At 36.3% G+C, this 12,620-nt stretch overlaps 1 protein-coding gene across 3 annotated transcripts in view; it reads right to left on the bottom strand.

The window, feature by feature from the left end:
- RERE (arginine-glutamic acid dipeptide repeats) overlaps positions 1 to 12,620 on the bottom strand; it is a 478,375-nt gene that overhangs the window by 406,214 nt on the left and 59,541 nt on the right. For all 3 annotated transcript variants that reach the window (XM_072608761.1, XM_072608759.1, XM_072608758.1), the window contains exon 2: positions 7,036 to 7,508. In XM_072608761.1, the coding sequence (XP_072464862.1) occupies positions 7,036 to 7,360 (325 nt within the window). In that variant the 5' untranslated portion in view covers positions 7,361 to 7,508. The remainder of the gene's footprint in view (positions 1 to 7,035; positions 7,509 to 12,620) is intronic.

Below are 12,620 nucleotides of genomic sequence, written 5' to 3' on the forward strand. Positions count from 1 at the left end.
TAGTGGAGATAGACACCGGTGTTCACTTAGGGACTGTGTGAGAAAGTTAAAGGAGGAGGTAATGAAGACAGCAATTATAATGGGAGACATCTAAACATCTCATAGAAATATCATAGTGAAGATGGGGCTCCTCCTGCTTACAAGCACCTAATTCTGACTCTACTAACTGGGGTAATAAGGCACCCTCTTTCAGAGGTGCTGGATAAGATTGCACAGTCAAGTGACTTAGGGAAGGGGGGAAAGATAAATTTCCTCAAAAGAGAAGAATAAATAGCCAGCAGATTAAAAGTCAGAATAGATTAACAAGGAAATAATTGTTTACTGCTTTATTAAGAGCAGGGACAGATTTTGGAAGAATAGACAGTATTGGGGATTTAATATTAGATAGAATAAAGAAGTAAGAACTGCCCCTACAGAACTTCCTGAATCACAGTATACAAGTTTGCCACACCTTCAGAGAGAATAGGAAATTGGCCAAACCCCAGTTAAGATTAAAGAAGTATACAGACTCTGTAACAGTTTAACCATATACTGGAATAAAGGATGAATTACTGTAACTAGAACATTAATAGATACTGGAATGGAGGCCTTCCTTATATGAAAACCCTGCAGTAAGGGAATACAAATTAGTGTAGTTCCAGTGGTTTCATGGACTCCAGAAGCACAGCTGATGTTATATCTACCCTGCTTCTGGTTATTGTCTCCTTATTCATTTTGGCCTCTATTTGTTTGTTTAACCTGTTTGCTAGATTTGATTCCTGCACACTTAGTGCCCTCCCCTTGTAGATGACTGAGTGCTTAAACTAGGTGTCAATCTCTGTCCAAGACTACAAAACATCACCCCTGGATCTGGCATTGACCAAGTTCTAGATACATGCTACAATATGTCATCCCTAGACCTGGCACTGACCAAGCTCTGGATATGAGCTAACAAACTGACTCATCGAATGGAACCTATCGAGGCAGGGGTAGCTCTATGCTCAATCTCAGCAGAAATTCTTTATAGAAGAGGAGACCTTCACCCCTTACCCGAAGGGATTCTGGGTCCAATTCATTTGAAGGGGGAATGATGGGATGCTTGTACTCAGGCCCCTACTCTAAGAAATTGTTTTATGTGTTTATTTTTTGTTATCCCTGTTACATTGTTGTGAAATTATGTCAATACCAGTTACCTCACTGACCTATAATGGACAGGAAAGATCTCGGGTTCAAATGTAATGGTAAGGAAATTTGAAGATCTTTCCTACCCCCTTAATAGGTTCATGAGAACCACTCTGAGGTATACTGGAACACAATAAAATTAAGACAGCAAACTCCTTTAACTACTTCTCTAAGAAAAAAAAAATTGAGCAAATCTTCCCATTAATCTGAAACTGTTTTTGACTTCTCGTTTTATTGTTAATGAGAACAAATTAATACAATTTAGTTTCTCCATAATTCAGTATATCAACTAGTTCAATGAACATATATCTAATGCTTAAAAAACCTGCTCCTAAATTAATATTTACAGACTATCTAAAAACTGCAGAATTATCAGTACTCTGGCTTTTTTGCTATAATGTCACTAGCACTTCAGTGGAAAAAGAGAAAACTATATGACCAATGGCCACTGTCTTTTTCTGTTTCATGATCTGCTGGTTACAAATAATCATCAAGTGGCAAGATTAATGGCAAGGAACATTTCTGTACTTAGTAGTCCTCAAAAAGAAAAGACAATCTTTTGCCAGGATCGTACTTAAAATAGTCCCAGAATGGTAGAATTTGTTTAGGCTTGTAGCCCATTGGCATAAAGACCAGGAAAACAAGTAATCTCCACACCATGATGAAGCATGACAGTAGGGTTTTGTGGAGGCTGTACAAATGGGTGCAATGGAAGGAAAAGAAAGAATAAAAGACAAATCTGAATGATTTACTAAACCAAACAAGCCCAATGATGAGGACACTATATGCAAAGCTCTCCCAAATACCATGCTATGTGGAAAAATGACCAAGTTCCTACCAGGTTGGTGACAGTTCCATCCTAGGACAACTATAATTCATGAAATTAAAAATTCACTAAAATAGGTCAAATCCAATCACTCCCATCTTTCACAGTTATTACCTGGATAAGAAGGTTACACTTCTATTGCATCGAGGGGTTTACTGGGTTAAGACTCTCACGAACACTAATGCAAATTTCTTAACACTTTACTTCTCCCAAGCTAACCTAAACTACTGACATTAATATTCCCTAGGAAGTTCATTATTGGGATAACTTCAATTTCATCAGCCTTGGTACTCCCGCTCATCACTACTCATCTTTTCTTGGACTGGAAGGTAGGACCATGAACAGCAAACTTTCATTTAAGGAGAAAACTCAGATCAGATAGGTCCTCATTTCTCACCTCAACGTACCTACTCTCAAATGTCTACAAATTACTTTTACACCACACCCCAGAATGGAGTACCTTTTCCTTACCCTACATATAGTAGGTAGAGCTGTGAATTAGCACAACCATTCTGGACCACAATTGGAATTAAGCAATTAAAGTGGTTAAAACATCCTTTTTTCTAACCCAAAGATTCTACTACTAGGTACAAAGAGTTCATTGATAAGAAACGAAAAAGAAAACCCATATACAACAAAATTATTTGTGGAAGTACTTTTCATGGCAACAAAGAACTAGAAAGTCAATACAAAATGAATTGAAAATGAATAAACAAATAAACTGTGGTACATGAATGCAATGGAAGATTACTACGCTGAAAGAAATGATAAATGATGCACCCAGAAAAAAATGGAAAGATTTACATGATCTGATACAAAGTAAATTGAGTAAGACAACAATGTGGGCAACTATGACAAAGATAATCACGGGTAAATGCTGAAAATTTACAACAAAAGCATGACCAAAGAAGACATCTCTCCTCATTCCTATGAACGGTTGGAAGAAACAGAACATAATTTTTTATTTTTTTTTTAATATATTGATCTTTTTTCCTGAGTATTTTCCCCTCTTTATATCTCTTTTTCTTCTAAAAAAAACATTCTTTGTTAGATGGGACAGCTCTCAGGTAGTGAGGACTAAAGAGAAAATAAAGGCAATGCATAAACAAATTGCCAATAAAAATTTCCTTAAAGAACTGTTGCAACAACTTTCTAATGTAAGATTCATCAAGTTCAAGAGACTGATTCCGCTACTTTCTCGTTAAATCTAATCTTTTTATACTTCCCTATGGGGGACATTATATATTCTGCCCTGGTACCATTCACTGTACAATAGATAACCTCATGTCTGGACTACTCTTATCTACACACATCTCTTGGAAGCCCAGTTCCTCCTCATAGCGCACTTTAACTGTCTTCTCCTAAAACAAGCCTTCCCTGAGATTCCCCAGTTGTTGAAATTTTCCTCCTCCTCTTAGACCCTCCTCTTTTATTAACTTGATCTATTTTGTAAATATACTACATTTGCTTACTATATACCTGTTATTTGTCATCACTACCATCAAAAAAATATAAGATCCTTAACGGGAGGGATTGTTTTGGTTTTGGCCAGAAGTCTGTCAAACATTGAGCTTGGCACAAAATTTGCGCTCATAAAAAGCTTGTTAAATTGCATTGAAGGGAACTTAGTGGAAAAGCTACATTGGGCATTAAGACAATCAATATAAGAAAATAAAAGACTTGCAGTTATACAATCTCTGTAGTCACAACTGTCATCACATAATAGTTCAAAGGTTTATATTTGAAGGACAAATACTAATGAAATCTATAAAGCAGGACTGATACTAGAAATAATACTAGACAAGCAATCAGGAGATCAAGATCCAACTCCATATTCACATTTAACAGCTGTCTAATCATGGACAAGGAACTTGTCCTTCTCTGGCACCACTTTCCTGTTTAGGAAATGACCATGACATTGCAATAGCTATATTTTCCTTGCTCAGAGTAAAGCACTCTGTCAACACAATAGTGTTTTATGACTGCAAACTAGCATTAAAAATTAGCATTAATAAACCGCACATCCCATTCCTACTTGGGATTTTTGCTTCAATTCCATAAGTATCTATAATATCATCAGTGATTTTGCCCCAGTTACACATATATGAAATCTTGACATACAAGACAGTCTTTAAAAGTTGCTGTGATAATTCCCAAACAATCAGTGATGAGGCATGCTGTCCACCTCATGAGAAAGAGGTGATGGACCAATGGGTTCAGAGTGAGACATTTATATTCTAGACAAGATTAAAGGGAGATATTTTTTTTTTGCCTTGACTACAAGACTACAACTATTTGTGATATGGATTTTCTTTTTCTTTTTCTCAAATGAGGGGAGGGAAGGAGGAAGATAGTGCAAAGGGAAGAAAGACTAAAAAGAAGAGAAAATAGATGTTGTTAATTTTTTCATTTAATTTTTCAAGCTGCTATGAAACAAAAAAATCCATCACCCTAAAATCTATCCTTCAAAAGGAAAAATGATTTGTTAATACTTAAGCTCAATCTTCCAAAATTCTTTTTTTGATTTCTAAATTTGCCTCCTCCAGTCTTTCCCCTACCCATAGAAAAAGCAAGCAATATGATATCAATAATACATATGAAGTCATGCAAAACATATTTCCATATTGGTCATGTTACAAAAATTAAACTTAAATTTAAAAATAATACAGAAAGGAAGAAACAAAGAAAATGAAAAAAGTTTCAGTCTGTACTCAGATTTTATCACTTCTGTCTCTGAGGGTAGAGTCCTCTGGAATTACTGTGGATCACTGTATTGACCACAGTAGCTCAGTGTCTCCTAGTTCATCACTGTTACAATATTGCTATTACTGCATATAACATTCTCTTGATTGTGCTCACTTCACTCTGCTTCAGATCATATAAGTCTTCCCAGGTTTTCAGAAGCCATTCTGTTAGCTGTTTCTTATAGCACAAGAGTATTCTATCATAATCAAACATCACAACTTGTTCAGCCATTTCCCAACTGATCAGCATCCCCTCAGTTTTCAATTCTTTACCACCACAAAAAAGAGCTTCTATAAATTGTTTTCCACAAATAGGTTCTTTCCATTTTCTTTGATATCTTTGGGGTACAGACCTTGTAGAGGTACTGTTGGGTAAAATGGTACCCACACTTTTATAGCCTTTTGAGAGTTGTTCCAAACTGTTCTCCACAATGACTGGACCAGTTTACAATTCCACGAAGAAAGCATTAGTGTCCCAATTTCCCCATACTCCCTGCAGCATATATCATTCTTCCCAGAGTTGTCCTAATTTGCATTTGTCTAATTATTAGTGATTTAGAGCAGCTTTTCACACGACCTTTGAAAGATTTGATTTCTTTTTCTGAAAACTTCTTAAAAATGGCCATTTGTCAACTGAAAAATGGCGCTTATTGTTATAAATTTGGCTTAGTTTCCTAGATATTTGAGAAATGAGACCTTCAGCAGTGAAACTTACCTGAATCATTCAGTGTTTGTGTTATTCCCTAAAAATGCCACCAAGATGGAGTTGGGAGCTGACCCAACCAATCTGGAGAACAATGTGGAACTATGCCAAAGGGCAATAAAAATGTGCTAAACCTTTAACCCAGCAAAATAGAAAAAGGACCCACATGTACAAAGATATTTATAGAAGCTCTTTTTGTGGTGGCCAAGAACTGGAAATTGAGGGGATGCCCATCAATTGGGGAAATGGCTTAACAAGTTGTAATATGTGAACATAATAGAATACTATTGTGTTATAAGAAATGAGGAACAGGTGGACTTCAGAAAAATCTGAAAAGATTTATATAAACTGATGCTATGAACTGATGCTAAGTGAAGTGAGTAGAACCAGGATAACATTGTTCACAGAAAAACAGCTATAGTGTGGGATGACTGATTTTGATAGACTCAGCCCTCCTCGGCAATGCAAGGATCTAAAACAATTCCAAAGACTCATGATGGAAAACGCCATCAACATCCAGGGAAGGAACTACAGAGTTGGAATGCAGAGCAAAGCAGACAATGTTCTTTTTTGTTTTGTTTTTGTCTTATAGTTTCTTCCATTCATTATAACTCTTCTATGCTGCATAACTAATGTGAAAGTTTGTTTAATAGGAATGTACGTGTAGAGCCCATCTCAGTTTGCATCAGATTGTTTCGAGGAGAGACTAAGGAGAAGGAAGGGGGAGAAAATTTAAAACTTATAGAAGGCAATGTTTAAAAACTAAAAATAAATTAATCAAAAAAAAAATATTGCCACCATGACAAGAGTCCTGAAAAAAATATATCCATGCTGCTTTCACTGACAAAAGGACTAAAAACAGACCAGCTTCTAGTACAATGAATACAAGCTATAGTTTCCTGGCTCCAAAAATGAAATGTGTGTGTGTGTGTGTATGTACACATACATGTGTATGTATATATATATGCATACGTACATATATACAAACTTCATATATACCACACATATGAATATTACAAATATTCACACAGAGCACACTAAAAAAGACAAATAAAGACCCCACCACAGAATGGTGAGATTCCACAACATGCTTCCAAGGTTACCCTTTGAAGTTTCTTCATTAAAAATCTGTTGATTGAACAGTGTATTGCTAACATTCCACTGGCTATTCAGAGCTAACATACCAAAGAACCAAACAGTTGAGCTGTTCCCACTGATCTCAAATTGAAGGACCTGAGCTTCAAATCCATACTCATAATTCATCACTTAATACCTATATAATCTAGAGAAAGTCATTTAATGAATTTGGGTCTCATTTTCCTCATATATAAAATAACTTAGTCAGAAAAGATGAACTCTCAGGTCCTGTCCATCTCTGAAAATACCGAAATTCTGTGAAACTCCTGACAACAGGGAGAAATTAAAAATGATTAGGTTTCTGTATTAAGGGTTTTGGTTAAAAACAAAATTGCATGAGTTTTCCTCAAGTTTTCTTGCATTAAAGACCACTGTTCTTTTTATCCCCTGTTAAGTTATAGAACCATGACCTAATAATGTTAACACCTACAAACATGGGGAGATGAAAATGTCACGTTTCCTACCTCCCGGCCTATAGACAACATCATCTTCAGTAATGAACGATGTGATTTCCCCAGTGTCAGTCCTTTCATAACGAGATTTCTTTTTGGGAGGCTTCTTTTTGTTCTTCTTCGCAGACTCCTCGGTGGTGGCACCATTGTTGTCATTGTCCTCATCATCGCTGTGGTCACTTTCTGCATAGTTCTTGGCTCCACCTTCCAAAGTGCAGCTTCGACGAGGGCGGGAATTTTCGCTCTCTCTTGTCTTATCCCTCTTTTCTCTCTCCCGGTCCCGATCACGGTCCCGGTCCTTTTCTTTGTCTTTGTCCTTCTCTTTGTCAGCTGTCATGATTCGCCACGTGCCTTCTTCTGTCCTCTCACGGCTGGGCCTCCGTGAAAGGTAGACAGTGAGCCTGGGCTTCAGTCTTCTGAATTTCTCACTCAATTCCAGGAAAAATCCAACCACTCCAACAACCCCACCGTTTCAAAAAAAAAAGCTGTTAGGAAAACAAAACAAAACAAAGCAGTTAATATTGTATTCTAACTTGTTTCCACAATTGATTCCATATTAAAAAGTTTTTTAAAATTAAGAGAAAAAACAAAATCTATATTAAACTATTAACCATTCTCAGTATATTAAAAGGTAAATAATAGCACAAAACAGTAATATATTACTAAAAAAATCTTTTGAAAGAAAAGTTTAAGTTATTTTTACTCATAAAAACTTGACAGATATTAAGAAAAGTAATGTTAAGTAGCATGAAAAATAATGTTGCCATTTCCAGAAACTAAAAGTTTTAAGGTTTCTTTCTAAAATTATTACTATAAAACACCATATAAATGCTACCTACTATTATTAGTAGTAATAATTCTCACACATAAATATATAGAAACCTTGAAGAGAGAGGCAGTCATTGATAAGTTAAGGCTTAGAATGACATACAGGTAAACTTCAATTCCTGCGATTGTTATTTTTTCATTGAAAAATAAAAGTGTATAACTTTGAATAATTTTTGCAACACATAATGACTGAGGAGAGATGGGGAGAAAGTTTAAAAGTACCCATTTTCATTCAAGGAGAATGTACCTTGTAACCCTGATCTGAGAAGAACCAACTTTTCTAAAATTCGTTATCACCAGAAGACTCCCAAACACCTCACCCTTAAGAGTTTTATAGTATTCACCTATAACATAAACATCTGCCAATTTTTCAAAAATATAGTCACCTACTGAAGATAAAGTCTAAAAATAGAGCTAGATCTGGTCAATTACACACGTAAGAAATATGAGGAAGATTAAGACAAACATGAAACACTTGACAAATTATCTCAAGGAGGGAAATATAATAAAGTATTTTACCTCCAGAAGGCAACCAACACATAAATAAGTACTAAACAATATGTTTTATTTCTCATTTGAATGAAGATTTTATAAAAAATGTAAAGAGAACACACATGCACGCGTGCACACACACACACACAGAGAATGTTGCAAAATTACAAGGGTCAAATGTGGCTTGAAAGAAAGATATGAAAGGACACTCCCAACCCATCCCTTTGCAGAGCTGGAGGTACACAGGTACTACACGTTACCCATGTTTTTTGACTTTTTCAATGTACTGATCAGTTGTTATGACTTTTTTTGTCCTTTTTTATCTTAAAAAATATTATCTGATATAAAAAATAGCTCACAAAGAGGAGGGAAAAGGATAGTACAGGAAATTATGATACCGTCAAAAAGAAAACAAAAAAACTCTTTAAAAATTTTTTTGCAAAATCTGTCCATGGACACAGGCAATAACTTTGGAAAATAAGGACTCGTGCATAATACATATTTTCTAATTCTGTAACTAAAGATGTTTAAGTTCACTACTGATTTATAGAGAAGTAGCTTATAACACATCATTAATAAGAACACAGGACCAGGAAAGGAAGTATGCCAATAATGGATTGAGAATAAGTTTCAACATGAAATGCCACAAACCTAATATAATGTCCCCAAAATATTTTAAGATCTAAAAGAAGATTTGTGGAGATTGACAAACTCAACAGAAAGATTCTTATAGTTTTCCAAACAAAAGAAATTGCAAGTTTTCAATATAAGAGGATTCTTAGAAATTATGAAGACTTAAGCGTCTATTTCTCTTTTGCCCTCATTCTCCCTTACACATCTGCAATAGAAAAAAGGAAGTCAGATAGCAAGACTGATATGCAATCATGTTGAGAAGACACAGAGAAAACATCTTACAAACATGAACGTGACACTGGCCTTCAGCTCACCAACATATGTTACGAGGCATTGTTAATTCTTTTCAACATCTGTGACAAAATTGCTATAAGGAATACACACATACACACACACACACCACTTATGAGATAATATACTCCTATCCAATCAATGCCTTAATGTCAAATGTCATCACAAATAGCTCAAACTTTCACTCGGGATATTTAAAAATTAATTTGCTTAATAGTAATAGATATTGCTTATATAATACTTACTTTGCGCAATGCACAAAGTGCTAAGTGTTTTATAACTATTATTTCATTTAATCCTCACAACAACCCTGAGAGGCAGGTTTTACAACTATCGTCATTTTATAGGTGAAGCAACTGAGACAAACACAGATTAAATGATGGGCACTGGGTTACACTCACTCCAGGCTGAGCACTCTATCTACTGACCCATCTAGTTACTTTAAACTTAAAGAGAGAAGACCTTTTCAGGTGGACAGATGATCACAGATGCAATGGCATATTTGTATTATGTTTTAAGCTACTGCAGTCACTGTTACATCAGTGTGAATAATAAACAATGTATGAGACTTCATAAATTTGCTTTCATTTTTCTTATATCTTGACTTTTCCTTATCGAGTAGAAATGATAAAAGTAATTTTTTAAAAATTATTTTAGGGATATGGACTATTTGTGTCAAACCTATGGTGGAACTTTCCAAGCTTGTATTCGTCTGATCAGCCACAGTGAGACACGTTGTACCTTGACTCAACATAGAGATGTTACTTTGATCCTCTCCAAAGAACGAAGAGCAAAAAACAACCAGCTTTATGGTTAGGACAAGGAAATGCTTCTTGTAGAAGGTGGGATATTAGCTGAGACTTGAAGTAAAGCCAGAGAAAAGAAGGAAGACTATGCAAAGATTGGAGACAAATGTGGAAAACATGCAATCCAGAGGTAAAATAATAATGTGAGGAGCAGCAAGGAGACTAATGTGTTGGTTGGCTATTTTCCTTCATTCTCAAAGAAGCCCAAAATAATATCACACTGCTGGGGTTAAGGCATGGTATATCGACTGTGGCTGATCAGACCAATATAAGCTCAAAAGGTTCTACCACAGGTTGTCCACATGACATATGGAGGGGAGATGGCTCTAAATTTGGGCTTCTCATGTTTCTTTTGAGCTACTACAATTCTGCTTTGCTCAGAGTATACAATGCTTTCTTTGATGCCTCCTTCTAGGGCAGTCCTGTGGCAGTCTCCCATGTCTCAAATTATCCTTGATGCCCTTTTTGTCCTTGTTGAAGGCATCCAACATCGCCGAAAAACATCATGCTAAAAAGCACGGGAATAAGTACACACTCTTGCTTCACTCCAATGGTGACTGGGAAAATGCAAGAGTATCATAAACATCAAGACTGGTTTGACAAAAACGATGGGAAAATTCAGAAGCTGCTAAAATGAAAAACAAGAACTCCATAGGGATTTGCCAGCAGGATAGTTCCTCCATCTCTAAGAAGGCAGCATTTAAATTCATCAAAAGCAAAGTACAAGCAATGCTTAGAAAGATGTAGGACTCTTGGTGCAGTAAGAAAGTAGATGAAATTCAGTTTTATGCTGATATTAACAATCCTAAGTGTTTTTATGATGCCCTAAAAGCTATTTATGGGCCAAACTCCCATCTCAACTACTCAAGTGTTGATGGAACTACACTGATTCAGGGTTAAGAATACAACCCTGGAAAGATGGGTTAAAAACTTCCTCAGTATTCTCGAAAGACTGTCATCAATCAATCAATGCTAAAGTCACTGATCAAATACCTGAGGTTGAAGTCAATCCCCTTCAATATTAACTTCCAACAAAAGAAGTTTTGGGATGACTTTAGGTTCCTCTCTTCTAATAAAAGTACCCACTGCTGATTCTATTTACAAGGCAGGAGGTCCACTGCTCACACAAAAGCTGACAGAAATTTTCTGGGTTATATGGAAAAAAGAGGTTATCTCCTAGATATTCAAGGATGCCTCCCTCCACTGTCCACCTCTACAAAGGAAAAGGAAATAGGCTATTCTATGACAATGGTGGGGTGAGGTTCTCTCTCTTAGTTGTTGCTAACAAGATTCCTGCCAGTCTTTCTTAATAGGCTGATCCTTCACCTGAAAGATGGCCACCTACCTGAGAACCAATGTGGCTTTTAGAAAGGGCTGAGGAATAGTCAATATGGTATTTGATACCTGACAACTCCAGGAGGAATGCCAAGAGTAGAACAGGTTTGTAAACAACATTCACTGAGCTGACCAAAGTCTTTGATACTGTCAGTCATGAGGGCTCTTGGAAAAATAAACGCAAAATGTGGTTGCCCAGAGAAGTTCATATCTGTATTGTATATCAGTTTCATGACAGCATGTTTGTATGGGTTTTGGATAATGAATGATGTTCTCCCAATTTCCCAGTGTCATTGTAGGATACATGGAAGGAAATAAGGTGTAAAAATACTGCAAGCGTAGGAATGGACCAGGTTATTAAAAGCTTTCAAATTCAACAAAGGATTTTTATACCTAATTCTGGAGGTAATAGGGAGCAATCGGAGTTTATTGTATGAGGATGGGAAAATATAGTCAGACCTATGATTCAGGAAGATCACTTTGAAAGCTGAGTGGAAGATGAACTAAAATGGGGAAAGCCTTGAGGCAAGTAGACCCACCAGGTACACTGCTGCAATAAATAGTCTAGGAATTAGGTGATTAAGAACCTGCACCAAGATGGCATCAATGTGAGAGGAGAAAAGGAGTTATATGGGAGAGATGTGATTAGCGGAAAATTAACAATACTTGGCTACTGATTGGAGGTGTAGAAGTTAAAAGACAGGAATCAAGGATGATACCAGATTCAAACCTGGGTAAATGGGAGTAGCATCCTTGACCATACTAGGAAAGTTGAGAAGAGGGGACAGTTTTGGAGAAATATGAGTTGTGTTTGAGACATGCTGAGTTTTAACATGACTGTAAGGCATCCAGTTTTGGATACTTAAAAAGAAAGATTCAAGTCCAAAGCGAAGTTGGGGCGTAGGGATGATAATGGAAAGTCTAGAAGCTGACAAGATCACCAAGTGAAATAACATAAAAGGAAAAGGGAAGACAGTTCAAGATAGGATTTGGGGGATAAACAAGGATTACAGGCATGACCTGTATAAAGATCTGGCAAATTAAAATGAGAAGTGGCTTCACAATGAACCATCAGAAAGTAGTGCCATGAAAACATACAGAAAGGAGAGTATCAAAGACAAATCAGTGAACAAGAGTGTCAAAGTATGCAAAGACTTCAAAATGCATGAGGACTGAGACTAGGCCATTGGATTTGTAAACTAAGAGATCATT

This window comes from Notamacropus eugenii, chromosome 5 (assembly GCF_028372415.1).
Source record: "Notamacropus eugenii isolate mMacEug1 chromosome 5, mMacEug1.pri_v2, whole genome shotgun sequence".
Lineage (NCBI taxonomy): Eukaryota > Metazoa > Chordata > Mammalia > Diprotodontia > Macropodidae > Notamacropus > Notamacropus eugenii.